General features: G+C 36.6%; 1 protein-coding gene across 1 annotated transcript in view; it reads right to left on the bottom strand.

Annotated features, from left to right (window-relative positions):
* Positions 1 to 19645, bottom strand: part of LOC140146048 (dystrophin-like) — a 108371-nt gene that overhangs the window by 88503 nt on the left and 223 nt on the right. Inside the window, exons 2-7 of the mRNA XM_072167789.1 lie at positions 14281 to 14357; positions 13108 to 13406; positions 9701 to 9719; positions 8667 to 8726; positions 8183 to 8340; positions 6141 to 6380 (exon numbers count right to left, since the gene is read on the bottom strand). Of these exons, the coding sequence (XP_072023890.1) occupies positions 6141 to 6380; positions 8183 to 8340; positions 8667 to 8726; positions 9701 to 9719; positions 13108 to 13402 (772 nt within the window). The 5' untranslated portion in view covers positions 13403 to 13406; positions 14281 to 14357. The remainder of the gene's footprint in view (positions 1 to 6140; positions 6381 to 8182; positions 8341 to 8666; positions 8727 to 9700; positions 9720 to 13107; positions 13407 to 14280; positions 14358 to 19645) is intronic.

Genomic DNA, 19645 nt, shown 5'->3' on the forward strand with positions numbered 1-19645 from the left:
GAACCAAAATTGTGCATTTGAAGGTTCCATAGAATACTGTGTTGACCCACATTTGATGCACTTTGGGGAACATATTGAGAAAAATATGGACTCATTTCCACTGATACCAAAATCACAATCTTGGTGGAATAAAGTGGGGATAAGTTTGACGATTGGAACATCTTACTTTAAAGCTACAGATTTGAATTCTCTGATTCCCACGAAAACGGTAAAACACTAACATGAGTAGATGTAAATGTCACCTTGAGCACATGGATAGTCTTTACACCCTAACATTAGTAGGACTACAACAGTTTTCACTTCCACATCTGTTTGTTCAAGTGATGGCTTTAAACAAATTAACTTCATATAATGATAGCCAAAGATAAAAAGACTAGTTTGCGTCTGACATCATCTGTCAATCAAAAGTGTCGTGATGATATGAGTTGCTGAACACGGCGGTAAAACCGGGCGCCTTATTGTTACTTTTGCACCTTTTAACATACAAACCATCTCAAAAGTTAGGTCTTAATAGTAGGAAACTTTTTTGGCGAAGGCACCATGTCCACAATGCCTAGAAAAGTTGCTTTTTGCCTTGTAAGAGTACGTATTTTTCGCCATTCACTGCTATTCCTTTTCTCCGATCGGCACCAGCCAGATGAATCGACCTAGAGAATTTGATTGACAGTGACGTCAGACGCAAACTAGTCTTCTTATCTTTGTCTTTCATTATAGTATATAACTGCTTCAAATGCCCAGGGGGCACTTCAATTTGAAATGGATATAGGTGTAGGGCTGACACTTTCACAGGGGATTCGGTGAGAGCAAAATGTAAAAAATGTGGGGTCATTGGGTGAGAGCATGATTTTTGGCATTTGGTGAGAGCAAAATGAGAGGGGATTTGGTGAGAGCAAAATATAAAAAATATGGGGTCATTGGGTGAGCGCATGATTTTTGGCATTTGGTGAGAGCAAAATGTAAATAATATGAGGTCATTGGGTGAGAACATGGCCTATATTTTTAATGGAACCTTTGGGTGAGAGCCAAAACAGTGCCACAGAAACCTGATGAAACATTGAATTTCTTGTTTTAAATGGCTTCATATGTGATAAATGAAAGTTGCTGTTTAAATTGAAAAATAAGGGTCTTTGGGTGACAGATCAAATGGGAAAATATAGGGTCTTCGGGTGATGTGTTCGTAAACAAATATGGGGTCTTTGGGTGACAGCGACGCTGAAAAGGGGGAGTCGTAACATCCCTACATGCGTGTCACCTCCAAAGTGGGAGTGCCCCCAGGTTGAAATGCATGTAAACTTACCAAGGTTTGGTGTTGTTATGGCCAACTCAGAAAGAGGACTTATGGGCCCATACTTGGAGCCTTCATGCAGACCTCGCACACAAAAGCAATACTGTTGGTATTGATCTAACTCCTTTACTGTACAGGTAAATATACTGTGAGGAATTTGATCGGGATGCTTTTTCCAGTGACCAGCTGGTCTACCTGCACGTCTACCTGCACCCTCTATATACTCCACCTGGTATTCATATACAGGCTGTATTACTGGTCTTGGTTTATGGCACCAGTTTACTGTCATCTCTGTAGTTCCAATATTGATTTCATTTACAACAGGTTTTCTTGGTCCACTTGGTACCTGCAATGTATTCATATATCATTACACATCCTAAATTCAGACAGACTGTAAATAATGTGCTATATCGTTAGAATTCACAAAGTATATCACAATATAGATTCATAAGTTTGTTGATAAAATTTCTTTTGAGCAAAGTCCAAAACTTTTACTCACTGGCGGTGTTGCCTAGCATGGTCAATAGGCATCATCAGAATGATTGTTGGTGATAATACACGTTTCACTATGGGGTGATGCAATGATTATGTGATACCTCTGCGATGAAATAGGGGGGGGGGGGGAGAAATTGTTGTCAGGGGAAGGGGGGGATGATTTTTGGCACAGAATTTTGATGAACATTTTCGATAGTAAATGTTTTGAAATGTCAAAAGTGGCCACAGAATATCAGCCACATTGAAAGGGAGGCTAAGCGATTTTTGCCAGATACTTTGGGGCATTCACCTTAATATGGCTGAAGAGGTTCATCAGGTCTGTTGATTAAACAGCTATTAAAAGTTCTTTGTCAAGCCCAAAGGAAAAACTTACTTTCGCCAGAAACCTTCTGGCTTTCTCAAAGCGATTGATGTTGTTATTGATCCATCTGCTGGGAGCGGGAATCTTTGATTCTCTGCTCAAGACCAACATTGGAGACAGGAGTACTTTCGGTAAAACAATAACATCCAGTCGGGATTCCCGCTCCAAGCAGATTGATCAATAACAACATCAATCGCTTTGAGAAAGCCAGAAGGTTTCTGGCGAAACTGTCAGCAGAAAAACGTAAGTTTTTCCTTTGGTCTTGACAAAGAAATAGCTATTCACCTTAATATGTATAATGATCGAAACAAATAAATGACACAAGACAAAACAAATTGATAGAAGTATTCTGAATACAAAATGTAACCGTACACTAAACACAAAGCAATTTCTAAAACTAAAGTACAAAATAAAGTGGCCGATATAGATGGAGAATTTAATTATGCGTGCTTACACTAATAAGCATTCCAATACACTGGAACTTTGTAGACTTCAAAGCAGCATTTGACACCATATGGAGGGAGGCCCTTTGGAAATGTCTGCGATCAGTAGGAGTAGACATCAAATTGGTGAACCTCATTGCAAAAATGTATGAGCAAACCAAATGCTCAGTCGTGGTAAATGGAAAGATCACCGATTGGTTTGAAGTACTAGTTGGTGTTAGACAGGGATGTCTTCTCTCACCATGCCTCTTCAACCTATATCTGGAGTTTGTCATGAAGGACATCCAAAATCTAGGCTCAGGTGTGCAGATGGGTGACATGTGCATTAATAACATCCGATATGCAGATGACACCACACTCATGGACATGGACTTTGAGAACCTGCAAATCTCCACTAATGAACTGGAAAAAGCCTGCAGCAGCTGGGGAATGAAAATTAACCCAACAAAATGCAAGATCATGTCTGACGATCCAAGAGATATCATGCTGAACCAAATGCCCATTGACAAAGTAAATAACTTTGTCTTTCTGGGTAGCAGTGTGCCCTCAGTAGAAGAGGATATTAAACGTCGCACAAAGTTGGCAGCCTGGGCATTTGGTAGATTGAAAAATACCATCTGGTCTAACCATGACATCACCAGATCGCTGAAAGTAAGGATCTATCAGTCGCTCATCCTCCCTATAGCCACCTATGGGTCAGAATCCTGGGCGTTACGTGAATCCGATCGTCACAGACTGGATGTTTTTGAAATGCGATGCCTTAGGGCAATGCTTGGGGTTTCCCTACATGACAAAATACGCAACAATTCCATCAGACAGAGTCTCAACATCACTTGCTCCATCAATGATGTTATCTGCCGGAGACGTTTGAAATGGGGTGGGCACATCTTCAGGATGCCTCTTCATCGGCTTCCCCACCAAGCCTACATTAATGACTTCAGCAAGAAAAGACCACCAGGTCGTCCACCAACTAGATGGAAGGACCAAATTCAGAGGGACTTGGGAATGACCCCACATGAAGCAAAGACGCAAGCAACAGACAGAACTGAATGGAGGAGGCTTACTCGGCAGAGAGCAAAGGGCCACACCGGCCTGTGCATTTAAGTCAAAAGTAAGTCAAGTTTACACCAATAACTTAAGCTATATATGCATTTGAATGGCAAAGTTAGAATTTGAAAAGTGACAAATTTTGATATTTCCTTCTTCAAGATAGTTTCTGCATCCTTTTGTTACGGGTTCATAACAGCCTGACAGATCAATGCTCACTTCAATATGTTTGATATCTGCATGCAGCTAGGGAAAAGTTATTGTAAATATTTGTCATTTTTGAATTATTCAAATTACTTTAAGCTCAGGAAATAAAGTTGTATGCCAAATACACATAACAAAATTCTCCATCTACCCACCATTTTCTTGTTTAGTTTTAGTGAATTAAAGAAATGGATTTTGTTTTAAGTGTCTTAAAGAAATGGATTTTGTTTTTAGTGTATAGGATACTTTTTACTAGTAATATTCAGTCATTAACCAATAGTATGGTTAAATACATGCACAATGAGATTAGAAGTGTTGTAGAAGATCATACATACCTCAGTTTCAGTGCATGAACAAAATTGAGCAAGGTATGCCATCACACATATTTCATCTGCTTTTCCACTCTGCATATCACTTGCTGTAATAACCTATTGAGATATAGCAATAAAAATAAATGAAAATAAATTGTTCAAATGGTTATCTATTACTCAGTATACAAATATTTATGAGGACAAATGGTAAGAATATTTCATATTACACCAAATGAAATTAAAACATTCAATATTTGTTTTAACTTATTATATAAATCTTTTTTTCACTTAATTTTATAAACCACCAGGAAAACAAAATAAATATCTACGTACATTATATCTATTTTAGAAGTAACACCCACACCTAGAATTGGCGAGTCGAGGGGGTCATTGCGAACTATATGTGACATGTTCTAGGGGAATGAGTCGCATTGGCAAAAACAATGTTCAAATTCTTTTGTTTTTATTGTTTTCAGCCATTGATAAATTGCTCATAACTCGATAACCAGATGTCCAATTTCGATGGATTTTGCATCAAAATGTAGCATTTGTAAACTGCCAGAAAATGATGTAAAAAACTTCTAATTGAAACTTGGCCACATGTGACTCATTCCCCTTGATCATGTCACATATGCTCATGTTTAAGTGTTGTCATGGTTGCTGTGCATGAGTGCAACGGATAATAGACTGTTACACTTGCGCGGAGTATAGTAGTCTTTTGTAAAAAATATATAGCAAAACTAATTGATAGTAATTGACCAATCAAATGACAAGAATCTTTGCATGAATAATATAAATGGAATTATTTACCTCCAACTGACATTCTATCATAGCTAAATTTATCGAACAAAATATACACCGGAAGAGATGAAATGACCCTACAAAATCATAAGCAGCTTGAAAATTGTAACAATTTTTGCTTTTTTAAAAACTGTCAAATTCAATCCAGTTCTAGATCACATGTCTTGCACCTGATTTCAAGATATTACTTTCACTGCATAAGCTAACCTGTGCTACTTGAAGCCAGTCTTCTGCCATCTTCATTGCTTCTTCTATATTCCGTGTAGCATAATCTTCTTCCCAAGATTCCCAGTCACGACATGCTCCTGATTTTTGAATGAAATATTACAACAACAAAACACAATATTACTCAACACATTTATTGTTCAAACATACCACAAGTCAAGATACTTAGCCATATGGAAAAGTTGAGTGCATTTGCTCAGCGATTGTCATGCACGCCGCTTAATCATGAGAAAACACGGGTGAATTCCCTCTCTGCTGTTTTATCTACCCGCACGCTGCTCACGTGTTGATAAAATTTACACGAACAAGCCCGGAATAAGCATGTTAAAAGTATCATTATCAATAAAAACCTCACTTCAAAAATTTCTGATGATGAGAACAGGGTGTCTTTTTAACTTTAAAACTTATTATTTTGCTCAAAATTCTATGCCGTCAATGGAAAATGTGCTAATTTTTCACATTTTTTGGGGGCTACTCGCGTTAAATGTAACAGCAAATCAAAGTGACGGGACTTTTTCTAAGAACACGTCTGGTTTATTGACCTACTTGAGCTAAGGGTTCTTGTGATATAAAACTTGTTTTGATTGGATAAGGGGAACAGGGTAACATTTTGACCTAAAATAGGTAGACGAATCAGCTGATAGCTACTATCGAGCATGGCGAACCCGGATGTCTATTGACCGGGGTCATCGATCGTCAATAAACTCCCTATGCATGATGTGCGTGCATGCATGCATGATGATAGGTCATTATTGTGCATGCTCATAGCACAGCTGACTTGTCAAATCTTTTCTGCATGAAAGTGGGCCTAACTTTTCCATATGGGTACTGTGCAGAACCAGTCTAGTTGGTACTATGTGGGTACTTTGTGTGCACCAGATACCTAGGCGACAGTATACCTGTGCAGGCGGCTGCAATAGGCATCTTATGAGACAACTACATGTAGTTGCTGCTTTAAGGTTACTTACCTGGAGCAAATTTATTCACCAAAGCACCAACAGCCTTTCCATCAGTCCAGTCACTAGTAAAATTTGTAATATTGCAGTCTGGAATCTGCTCCTGCACCCAGGAAAGCAACTGGTCTCTTTTACTTTCCTTAGTCTGTGAAGCACCAGCATTACTCCCAAATGTTGTAAAACTTAAAAATAGTTGCTGCATCACTTTTAGCATCACTGCTTTTTGGTTAACGGAATCCATCTCTTTCTTTCCTGTACATAAATAATAGTAAGTGTTGTTAAAGAGGCGTCGTCCAATTTTTCATGTTCTGTTTACATTTGAGATTCATTTGAGGCTAACCTTAACACAATATGTTTCCAAATTTTGAAAATTGCTCCAGGGGGTTTGATATGAGAAGCAAACACATATGTATAAAAATGCTCCATAGGATAGTACATACACTTCCGGTGTGGTTACCAAAAATCACTATATTTTTGTTCACACCATTTAAACAAAAACTCTTTTGGGCGTTAAAGCTTTTTTTTTTTTTTTTAATGAAGAAAAATGGGGAATGAGGCTATCGATCGGGTCAAGGACCTTTTGAAGTATTTATACTTAGTATACTTAATTTAGAGGGTATGTGTGGTCTAGCAGTAGAGTACAGGCAACATGCGTTTTGTGCCCTTGAGTAAGATGCTTTATTACTATACTCATTACTCATGTCATGTGTATAAATGGGTACCAGTATTCTTTATGCTGTAAGGTAACAGACTCGCTGTGGAGGTGTAGCGATCCCATACAGCATCATAACATGGAAGAGTCTGGCTCAATTGCCAATAAAAGAGAGATCTGCTCACTGTTTATAAACAAGATCACCGCCTTTTTTTAGATACTTAGCATTATAAAGGGTTCACAAAAAATACCCCCCCCCCCCTAAAATTACAAAACATTTCTTTGCATAACTTTACATTTTGTTGATTTAAAAAATTTAAAAAGCTGTGAATAAAGAAATCATTTTCCTACCCTTCCAAAGTTCTTTCTTTAAAAAATTAAAAAATCATTTTGTTTTGGCTAAAAATAATCACATTTTCCAAAAATGATGCTTTCAGAAAAAGTGGCACTTTTCAATATCCTCATTTATGTCAAAATTAGCTTCAACAAAGTATTTTGCACTATGTGATGTTTGCATGGGTTACTGAGAGATCAGAGACAGAAAGGTGAAGGAAAATAAAACAATTAAATCAATCATAACATTGATATCGAAAAGGTTTTGTACATTACATGTATGGGATGTTGAAAAGTGCAACTTTTTTCAATGCATCAATTTTGTGATTATTTTTTACCAAAACAAAAGGATTTTGAGAAGGGATAACTCAGCTAGGGTAGCAAAAAGATGCCTCTATTCACAGGTTTTTAAATTTGTTAAATCAACCAAATGGATGTCAAGTTATGCAAAGAATGTTTAGTAACTCCTAAATTGATTTTACCATTTTTCAAACACCGGCTCAATATAAAACCTTCTAGAAAAACCCCGTACATGAATCATTGTTTTATACTGCAAGATGATTGTATGGGTAACTGGGTAATCGTATACATAAAAATTAAAGAAAACAAAAGCACCATTAAATCAATCAAAACGTTGACATCGAGAATGTTTTTGTACATTAAATGTATAGGATGTGGAAAAGTGCAACTTTTTCTGAAAGCATCATTTTGGAAAATGTTATTATTTTGGTCCAAAACAAAATTATTTTTTAAATAATGAACTTTGGGAGGGTAGGAAAATGATTCCTTTATTCACAGGTTTTTGAATTTTTCAAATCAACGAAATGTATGTCAAGTTATGCAAAGTTATGGTTTGTAATTTTAGGGGGGAGTTATTTTTTGTGAACCCTTTAGGAATAATATTGTACAAATAAGGGAGACTAGATCATAGGATATGACCCTTACCATGCTTACATGGTTGCAACTGTTTCTACCATATTTTAAATAGTCAATATGTTAAAAAACATATCCATTGAATAAGATATGACTACTTCTTATACATATATCTTAACATGTTGATATAATGTACCTTTCTGCAACAAAACTTCAATTAAGGCAGTCAGTTTGGGTCCATTCCAGAAGTCTTCTTCCAAATTGTCAATCTGTTCATTGGCATCATTCAGCTGTGTGTTAGCCCATTTTGTAAATGTCTGAATCAGTATATCTTCCTTTTCATTGGACTGTTGGCTGAAATATTAAGAATAATTGACCAAAACTTTCAAACAACCTTTAACATAATTAAGTCATTATTACATGAACTAGAGAGTAATGTGAAAAATCATCAACATTTTGCTCTTGGAACCACAGAATATCTGACAAATCAAATAGTCTACAAGAGGTTTTGACTGAAGTATACGACAAGGTCCTTCAGCGGTGTCCGACTGCTCTTCCTGATTAGTGTGTCAAAAGAACAAGGTCACACATTACTATGCAGCTTGATCGACGAATGTGATGATGATGTGATTCAATCAGATCCCCACTTAAACTTCCGTACTTATGTGATTTATACATACCTGTCAGATAAGCCAGATTGGTCTGAAGTCTGATTTGTAGCTTCAGCAGAGTCACCATAACTAAATTATAAAAAAAATAATAATAATAGAAATAAAATAGGGAACAAAATGCTTATACAGTGTCTAGAAAGCCGTCACTGCACCCCAACTACAAAAGAAACCTATATCTAACATACCTCCCACTTTATTCAAACTCATAATGGGTGAACATAAAATCAGTTCTCTATTCTAGACTCTGAAAGAAAGTGTACAAATAATGAACCAAATGGCTTCAATTGGACCTTCCATTTTGGAAAATTATCCAATCCCCCGTGTATAGAGGAACAAATCGACTTTTTTGCTTCTGCTTTGGACACCCAACACTATATGTTTAAAGCTATCATTATAGTGCAAACATGTCCACAAATGGCTTAATTCAGTCTTTATTTCACCAATATTTGGGTTTTTCAAACTGAAATTGTACATAATAATAGTACCGAAATGGTCCACCAAATGACTTCAATTGGGCTTTCATTTTGCAAGGTTTCTCATTTCTGAGGGCGCACATTCCCCTAAACGCAAACATTTTCTACATCCACCACTGCCCCCCCCTTTCAAAATCGTTCCACCACTGCTGATATCAGATTTAATACTTTAAAAATGGAAATAAATATAATATACATACATTTTAAGGCGACAAAAAATCCCTCTCTATTCTACATGCGGACGCACTTTCCAAGAAAGTGTCAGTTCGTATGGATTTTTTTAGTTTTTCTTAGGATAAATGATCCTAAAATATCATAGAAAGCTTTAAAAATCTGAACAGTTTTTGCAAACATCATATTCAAAACCAAAACAAACCAAAAAAAACCCCTTTCTCATACATTTGAATATGTTTTAATTTTTTTCTTCAAAAACTGTTAGTCAAAATCAATCCAATGTGGGGAAATAACGGATGTTGTTACTTGCATACTCCCCCTTGCAAGATCTGGATCGGTCAGGCCCATAGAACAGGGGGACTTTTTGTCGCCTAATAATAACTTTGGTAAACTTACTGTTGGGCAGCAGGTGGATCTGAAGAAGAAATTGAAGAAACAACGAAATTTAGATCACTGTCTTAAAAATATTACAAAGGAGTCTAAAATTTTAGTTAATCACCAGTGCAGTACTTTGAATTGACCAGGTACTCATGAGCACTCCAAAATTAAAATGTTGTAAACATCACTGTATTAAATTCTATTATGCATTATTTAAATATATTATAATTTGAAATTACAATAATCAAAGAAAGTTACTTTGCATGCCATTATAACATACTTATAGATGCGCTAAAAATAATTGCAACCAAACACAGTTTTTAAAATATTAGATGATTCATTTAATAACTGATCCTCAAATTTTAATAATTGCTTTTGTAAATATCGGTCCTGATTGCCAATAAAATTGGCAATAAATATCAAGAATACCTTGAATACCCATTAAACAAAATTATGTATATTTAAGAACAAAATTATCTTACTATAAATAGGGGAATGTTGTATGTGTGTATGTGTGTATGTATGTGGTTTATGTAAAAGGCTCCGTCAGTTTCGATCCAAATGTCGCCAAATTCATACGGGAGATCGAGGAATATACGGGAAATTGCCTCGACTTTATTTGATTGAAATCAGTCAAGAATTGGCTGCAAAAACAGTGAAAATATGGGTAAAAACGGGGTTTTTGTTGTGAAAATCAGTTACCAGCCTGCGCGTCACTGCAGCTGGCAGGCAGCGCGTCGGCGCGAGAGCGTAATGCGCACTACGCCAATGCGCGCGTAAACGGCGCAGAGCCACGCGACTTGCGAGCCAGAGACCAGTGGACATGATAATACAGAAAGAGGAAAAATAAATAAAAATTAAAGGACAAAAAGGTACATGGACGGGTCACAGGATTATGATAATACACGCTATGAGAGGACGTATACGGGAAAAATATGTGTGCTGTATAAACAAAATGAAGCGGTATACCTACTACAAAGAAAAATGAAATTAAAATGACAAAAGAGGTACGAGTAATTAGGCCAACGGATTAAATTAACTAAATGAAACGGGAACGAAACAAAGAAGGAAAGAAACTAATCAGGAAATGTAAAAAAAAAAAAGAAGCTATAATAATGATAACAGAATTAAATAAAAAACATGGAAACGGGAAATCACAAGCAGCAAATAAAAATGAAGCTAAAAGGAAATGTAACAAATAACAGATTTAGAAAAAAAATGGGAACGGGTTTAAATAAATAAATAACATGGAAACGGAAAATCAAAATGTATCTTTTCGATGATTCTACCTGTTCAGTAATTCTTCCTGTTATAGTGAACGCTCCCATTTACCGGTCCCATTTACTCATCTAGCGGGGACCCGCGCGAAGCGCGGGTATCCCGCTAGTCTTACTATAAATAGGGGAATGTTGTATGTATGTATGTGTGTATGTATGTGGTTTATGTAAAAGGCTCCGTCAGTTTCGATCCACATGTCGGAAAATTCATACGGGAGATCGAGGAATATACGGGAAATTGCCTCGACTTTATTTGGTTGAAATCGGTCAAGAATTGGCTGCAAAAACAGTGAAAATATGGGTAAAAACGGGGTTTTTGTTATGAAAATCAGTTACCTGCCTGCGCGTCACTGCAGCTGGCAGGCAGCGCGTTGGCGCGCGAGCGTAATGCGCACTACGCCAATGCGCGCGTAAACGGCGCAGAGCCATGCGACTTGCGAGCCAGAGACCAGTGGACATGATAATACAGAAAGAAGGAAAATAAATAAAAATTAAAGGACAAAAAGGTACATGGACGGGTCACGGGATTATGATAAAGATGAACACGTCCGCATACACGCTCTGAGAGGACGTAATACGGGAAAAATATGTGTGTTGTATAAACAAAATGAAGCGGTAGACCTATACTATAAAGAAAAATGAAATTAAAATGACAAAAGAGGTACAAGTAATTAGGCCAACGGGTTAAATTAACTAAATGAAACGGGAACGAAACAAAGAAGGAAAGAAACTAATCAGGAAATGTAAGAAAAAAAAGAAGCTATAATAATGATAACAGAATTAAATAAAAAACATGGAAACGGGAAATCACAAGCAGCAAATAAAAATGAAGCTAAAAGGGAAATGTAACAAATAACAGATTTAGAAAAAAATGGGAACGGGTTTAAATAAATAAATAACATGGAAACGGAAAATCAAAATGTATCTTTTCGATGATTCTACCTGTCCAGTAATTCTTCCTGTTATAGTGAACGCTCCCATTTACTCATCTAGCGGGGTTTATATGTTTATGTAAAAGGCTCCGTCAGTTTCGATCCAAATGTCGCCAAATTCATACGGGAGATCGAGGAATATACGGGAAATTGCCTCGACTTTATTTGGTTGAAATCGGTCAAGAATTGGCCTCAAAATCAGTGAAAATGTGGTCCGTTGTTATGCTGGGTAAACAAAAAAAGGAGTCAGTTGTTAAGCTAGCCATGCGCGTCGTACGGGCGTATCTAATGCCAAGCCGCTCGCGTAGCGCAGCGATACCGCGCGGGTAACGCAGCACTACGCCATGCCGCGCGTAAACGACGCAGAGTCACGTAATGAGTGATAATACGGGTGAACGACCGTAGGCGTAATAAATACGGGGAAAAGATGTGTGTTAAAAAGTACAAGCAACATGAAGAGGTAGGCCTACTGTAATTAAAAAAGAAAACAAAATGAGGACAAACAGGTACGAGTATGTGGGTTATAGTTAGTCACAGTAAGAAAATGAAAACGGGAATAATATAGGCTAAAGAAGGAAAGAAAGAAACTAATCAGGAAATCTAAGAAAAAAAAAGCTATAATAAAATTAGATAATTTAAATAAAAAAGCTATTAAACTGAGGACAGAACTAAATAAATAACATGGAAACGGGAAATCACAAGCCGAGCAGCAAATAAAAAAGAAGCCAACAGGGAAATGTAAGAAAGGACAGATTTAGAAAATAACGGGAACGGGATTGAGTAAATAGAAAACATGGTAACGGAAATTCGCAAGCTTAGCAGCAAAAAGTTTTAAAAAAATGGAACAATATTGGCCCATGTAGAAGAAACTAAAAAGAAAGAAAGAAGCTAAAATGGAAACTTAGGCTTAACGAGGGTCAGACTCAGATAAATGAAATTTACCTTTTCAATGAATGATTCTACCTGTTCAGTAATTCCTCCCGTTTTAGTGAACGCTCCCATTTACTCACCTAGCGGGGACCCGCGCGTAGCGCGGGTGTCCCGCTAGTTAAAATAATTGGCAACTTTGATCATAAGCCCAGGTCATGATGGAACATGATGGAATGGTTTTTTGGCAGCCATTTTGAATATGGGTTGGACCCAAAAATTCTTATTCAGCACCCTAAGAAGTACATAAAGAAACTTCGCCCCCACGTGAGACTAATGGTATACTTACTGTAATTGTGCTTTCTCTCTATGACTTTCACCTTCCAATGGAGCTGTTTATCTACTTGCTCCAAAGTCTCCATAAATAAAGCATACTTAAATTCAGGTTTGAAACGTAGTTGATCCAGCAACGCTATAACTTTCTCTGCATCTGTTCTTTCACTCGTTATTTTCTGGACATCGTCTTTATCTAGTACACCTTTCTGTTGCAGACAGATCAATATTTCTTCCGGCTTTAATTTATCACGCAAAACGTTTGTAGACTCTTGTAGAACAACTTGCATAAGCTTTAAATTTGCCATCATCTATCTGAATTTAATAATGATAAAATAATAATAATATTAATGATTACCCAGGAATGGCCTTAAAAATTGCAATGCCCTCAGAGCCCCAAAGTTCACCACAAAATACTATGGTAAAGAGTGTTTTAGAATTGTTTTTTAATACATCACAGTTGTGCAGTACGAACTACAAACAGGCAAAAAAAATTTACATTTTGTTGATTTTATGGTCGGTCAAAAAGGGCAATACAATCTGCCTTTTATTAAGCCTAATGATAATGATAGCGATAACAATAATAAAATATCATACTCTATCCACAATGAACCCAGTGTAAATAAGTTGCAATTTTGATTTTCTTGAATTATTAAACAGTGGAAATATCCATAAAATAACCTATAAAATGGTATATAATTTGTCACAATTTCTTGGGGAAATAGATGCTCAAAAAGCTAATTTTGCTCTTGAAATTCCTAAGCTTTATTAGTCAATACTTCTCAAAAACTTTATACTAGGTTCGTGGTGGATGGTCAGTGTCATGTGTAGTTTCTACATACATGTAAATTGGTGTCTGATTATTTAGAAAAACTTATGCTCAAAACAATTTATTGAATTTGGATGCTTAAAAAAATATTCAATATATAAATGTATGTAAATACCAAATGATGGTTGAACAAATTCATCATTATTATATGATGTTTGTAATGACTCATTTTGCTAAATGCAAAATAAGCTCTTTGCTATATAATTGATGGCATCCCTGATTGATCCAAGTTGGACTGAAATTCAGGTTTTATTGGGTTGTTTCCTGAATGTTATATACACACCATAAAATATAATGAAGTCCCAATTTTACAGGTATGGTAGTCAAATATTTCAAAGTTTTTTAATTAAATAAACTCACCTGTGGTTATAAATTAGCATACAATTTTTCTTATTCCATGTATTCCAGGATTAAATCAAGCACCCAATGTGAGATATCTGTAAATGAAATATGCGGAACTTATTACAAATGGATATGTTAAACTCACTAAATAGGCGAGTAGTACCAGGAAGTTGAATGATTTTCAATAACACATTGCTAGAAAAGATATCTTGCCCTTCCCAGAATCCTTTGTAACATAACGTATCACCTCATTAATGCAAATGACACTCCTTTTACTTTGTACATGTTCCCCTTGTTTTCATGTGGACAATAGACAGTGGTGGCGCCAGAATCTTTTTGGGGGTGGGGTGGGGGGAAAAAGGGGTGCAGAACCTCTGGATAACACCCCCCCCCCCGTATCGTTGCCACTGAGAATAGACTGGCTAAATATGGATCGATAGGCAGGAATCCGGATGTGCTCTGTTCAGGTACTTTTTGTCACTATTGACCCATGCTGCACTACATAGCAAATCAGTACAGAAATTGGAATGGAAGAAATGCATTGTGGGAAGTCGGTGAAAAAATATCTTCCCTAATACACAGCAATATTACAGGTCACTGATTCAATTGCCTTCAGAAAGCAGCTAGGTATGAACACAAACTAGTGGCAAATGGTGGTCATAGACCACAAACCTAGCTGGGGCATGTTGGTGTTTTAGAGGTATCTGACCCCTGCAAAATGTTCCAAAAATGTTCCCCTGGTCATGAGGTTTGGCGACACCGAGTTTGAGTCACATACTCCTTACAGACGCCCATAAAATTAAATTCTAAGATTTGACCCAGATAACCTTTGACCTGACCCCTGCACAGCGTTCCAAAGTGTTCCCCTGGTCAGTAAGTTTCTTGTGACAAGAGTTTGAGCCCCGTAGGCTTATCCCTTACAGATGTCCAGAAAATGCATTTCGAAAATTTGACATCTGCATGACCTTTGACCTGACCCCTGCAAACTGTTCCCCTGTTCATGAGATTTGTTGTCACCGAGTTTGAGTCCCATACTCCTTACAGATGCCCAGAAAATTAAATTCTAAGATTTGACCCAGATAACCTTTGACCTGACCCTTGCACAGCGTTCCAAAGTGTTCCCCTAGTCAGTAAGTTTCATGTCACAAGAGTTTACGCCCCGTATCCCTTACAGATGTCTAGAAAATGCATTATAAAAATTTGACCTCTGTATGACCTTTGACCTAACCCCTGTAAAATGTTCCCCTGATCATGAGATTTGCTGTCACTGATTTTGAGCCCCACACCCCTTACAGATGTTCAGATAAGGCAATTGTAAGATTGTCACGTCAGATTTGAGTTTCGTGAAAATATTTGGCCATTAAATAATATTTCCCGCGATTTGTGCTGTGCGTTCACAAGGGTTGTATAGATTGAATGCCCATTGAATGTGTTCAGTCAAAAGCGAAATCGGAGCAACGAAACGGCGATCGGGAAAACTTCAGAACAATAAAAAGTAGATGTTCGGATGTGAATACCAATTGTTTAGTTTTGTACGGGAAAGGCCGAGGTTTCGAATCCCGCTGAATGATGGCGCGTGGATGACTGGAGGGTCACTTGATCATTAACATCCAACGAGGAAAGACGTGGTTTTCAATCTATACCACCTCCCCGAATAATCGGGTTTGATTTCAATGAGTCGCGTAAAGGCCACTAATACATACTATAATTGCATCCAAGCAAATTATACGAGAGTATGTACATAAATAATGGTTCCAATAAAGGTATTGGTACGAATGTAATTATGTGGTTGCGAGCTCAAGGGGCGCCGTCTAGAGGTCTTGCATCTGTGTTTGATGATGGCAGTACCGAGAAATTGACCACCGTGTGAGGGGAAGTCGTTCAAGTCACCATTTTTTCTGTTTGGATCCAGTGCAGTGTAAGTAAAATTTAATTTTATGAAAAATGTTATGTAAAGTGTGGTTTTCAGACATTTTGTCGCATATAAATGCAAGTGTAGCATGAAGATTATAAATATGCAAATTAGATGCAAATTAAGGGTGTGACATAATTTTGGAGGTTAACTACAAAAGAATGAAGTTCATTTTAAGAGTGGTTTTTATTAAAATGACCATAAAGGTCAAAATCAATTTTGGACGGTCATAACAAAAAGAAAATGACCAAACATCTGTAGAAATATAATTTCTAAAAAGGAATTGTTGAGAAATTAAAGGTCCCCTTTTGAAACAAAATTAAGCATCAAAAGCTAGCACAACAAAAGTGCAATTGATTTTGAAAGGTTGTAAAAGGTTATTATAAATATGATTTTGATAATGTTTTTGTTTAAAAGAAAGTAAATAAATTGCCGGGAAAATATCGGCATGATTCTGAAAGTTTTATCAGAAAACTTTTCAGTCCATGTTTATGTTTTAAATTAAAAATATGTTTAAATCAAAAGAAGGCCTACAGAAATTTAGTATGTTTTCGGTCTTGTATTTTGCAATCTGTAGTCCACCGTTTTGTTCCTGTAATTATCTGATTATCCTGAGTTTGGAAAACCGGAAACAACTGGGGTCAAAGTCAAGTTTGGGGTTTATATCAAAATTGTTAAAAATGTAGTACACTAAGGAAGGGAAAAGTATTTAAACAATAATCTTGGTGTTTACAATTTTTCATCAAAATTCACGTTTGGACTTAGAATATTTCTGAGATTGATTTTTCATCAAAATTCACGTTTGGACTTAGAATATTTCTGAGATCAATTTTTCATCAAAATTCACGTTTGGACTTAGAATATTTCTGAGATCAATTTTTCATCAAAATTCACGTTTGGACTTAGAATATTTCTGAGATTGATTTTTCATCAAAATTCACGTTTGGACTTAGAATATTTCTGAGATCGATTGTCATCAACATTCATATTTGGACTTGTAAAATTTTATAGTTGATTATTATTCAACAAAGATCCTATTTGTGCTTTGAAAATATTTGTAATTTGAATTTTGGAATCAAAAGTGTTTGTACTTTGACAAATTTTGAAATGTTCATGAAGTAATTAATTAATCCAGGTCATTGTGGACTTAGTCCATTTTCATAACAAATTGTATTAGGAAATCAGTGTGATTCAATTAGATCATAAGCATAAGGTTATATCATCCGGTAACCAGTTTTCTGGTTAACTCTGTATTGGTTTTTTTTATTGATGGAGAAAAACTCAACGAATTATTATTATTATGAAATAAATTACTTGTAAATAATTTATAGTATACACTGGTCCGTATGATTGTTTTTCCTAGTGTCTCTACTGAGCAATATTTAGGTTTTTTTTATTGCACTTCGGTTGGGAGTGACAAAATGTTACCCCCTTAATGACATTTGACCCCAATTCTGAGTGCAAGGTATGGGCAAGGATGATCTCCTGGATGGGGCAGCTTTAATTAGTATGAGGCCGCATTGATATGTAAATAGCGTATTGTTATTTAAATTTGTGCCCAGACGTATTGAGGGCGACAGTCATGTTATCCAGACGGAGAATGGCTGCATATGCCGGGCATGTCAATTTGCTGAGTGAAGGCTGATAATCACCTTTCTGTATAGGTAATAAGCTAGTATATTTCGTGTACCAGTTGGGTTATAACCAAAAATTAGTATCATATTAAATATATTAAATGTATAAACTTTGAAATTTACATGAATTTGAAGAGCATAGCTTCGAAATGTAGCTAAGTCAGGTGATGTGAAATTCTGCTGCGTGACCCCCTCTGCGTGGTAGAATTATATTCATAAAACATTGAATTTAACAGATATTTTTGGTAGCCAACCACGATTTATCAGCATTTAAAATATATGTTAATTAACAAAGATAAATAATAAAGAGTACAAATGGCAATTAACTAGTAAACAAGCCTGAAATCTTAAAATGTTGCCACGTGATTTCCCGAACACATGATATGTCCACATGTGACCACTATTCATATTTACCGTAAATATTTGGAGTATGCTTGCACATCATGCACATACACTGTGCATTTCTCTCCGTATAAAATCAATAATTCATGCTGGGAGCCAAGTAACATTGTCTGCTCAGTGCAAATTGGTATTTTATTTTACTTGAGAGCATAATAGAAATACATAAAGACGAATAAGGCGCCATGATGGAAGGTCAGGTCGGGTATCAAAGGTTATTATAACTTAAATACTACTTGTATTTCCCGCCTTGCCTCTGTCACATATTTCCTTCATATTATTGACAGCAAGTCCTAATTTTGACTTTGCTATTGCAAAATGTCATTTCATATCAAATTAGTCGACTTTCTTTGAAAAAACATATCCCTGGTGCTTGATGGGAATACCCGTCCGCCCTTTCATTAAACTGGATCGTTTTCGCCTGTTTTGTGCCCAGATGTATTGGGGGCGCGCTATGCTCTCATTGAACAGGCAAAGTTCGCAAAACTAACAACGTTGTTATTTGCCAAACTCAATTAACATGATCCAAGGGGTCGAACATGAATTATTCATGCTAGATAACTGGCCTCACTTTCTAACTAGTAAACCAGCTGAATTTTTCATAGATTTTGCGTTGCTAATAGAACAACCGTGAATTTAGTGTCACCCCCTTGGTATGGGCACTGGGTAAAGCCGATGCACATGTGTAAGTGACGTCATTGTGCTATGTAATATGTGGCAGAAGAAGCATTTTGAAGGTATTTGGTTATATACCGAAAATGCCCCTTTAATGACCGAGACCTTTGATCCCAATTCTGTTTGCACCCTATGGGCACTGGATATAGCCGATACATATGTGCAAGTTACGTAATTGTATGGTGTAACATGTAGGAGGAGAAGCATTTTGAAGTTTGTTGCCAGAAGAAGAAGAAGAATCGGATAGCAAAACAGTACCTAGCTTGGGGGGTTGAAAACCCCCCAGCTAGGTAAGAAGAATCGGATAGCAAAACAGTACCTAGCTCGGGGGGGTTGAAACCCCCCAGCTAGGTAATAAATGCATAGAAATCTAAAATATCAGATCAGCCAGCAGGCCACAGGGGGCCAAGAGGGATGTGAATAAAATTGTGTTCATCTGCTCAGTGATGTAGCCAGGACTTTTGCAGGAGGCGGGGGCAGCAAGGTACATTTCAAGGTGGGGGACAAACTTGGATGAAAATGATAACAAATGAGCTAAAAGGTACAACAAATTTGTCCAAAATGGGCTAAAAAGTACTGTAGAAACAAATGCATAAAAATCTTAAATATTAGAGCGACCAGCATCCCACAGGGGCAAGATATGATCTAATTGCAATTTCAAGCCATTGATTTATATGGAAAAGATACTAAATATTATACTTCTAAAGTTCTAAATGATCATCTCCTCTCATACCATTAATCACATTAAATAAAACATTTACAT

The sequence above is a fragment of the Amphiura filiformis genome, chromosome 2, assembly GCF_039555335.1.
Source record: "Amphiura filiformis chromosome 2, Afil_fr2py, whole genome shotgun sequence".
Classification (NCBI taxonomy): Eukaryota; Metazoa; Echinodermata; class Ophiuroidea; order Amphilepidida; family Amphiuridae; genus Amphiura; species Amphiura filiformis.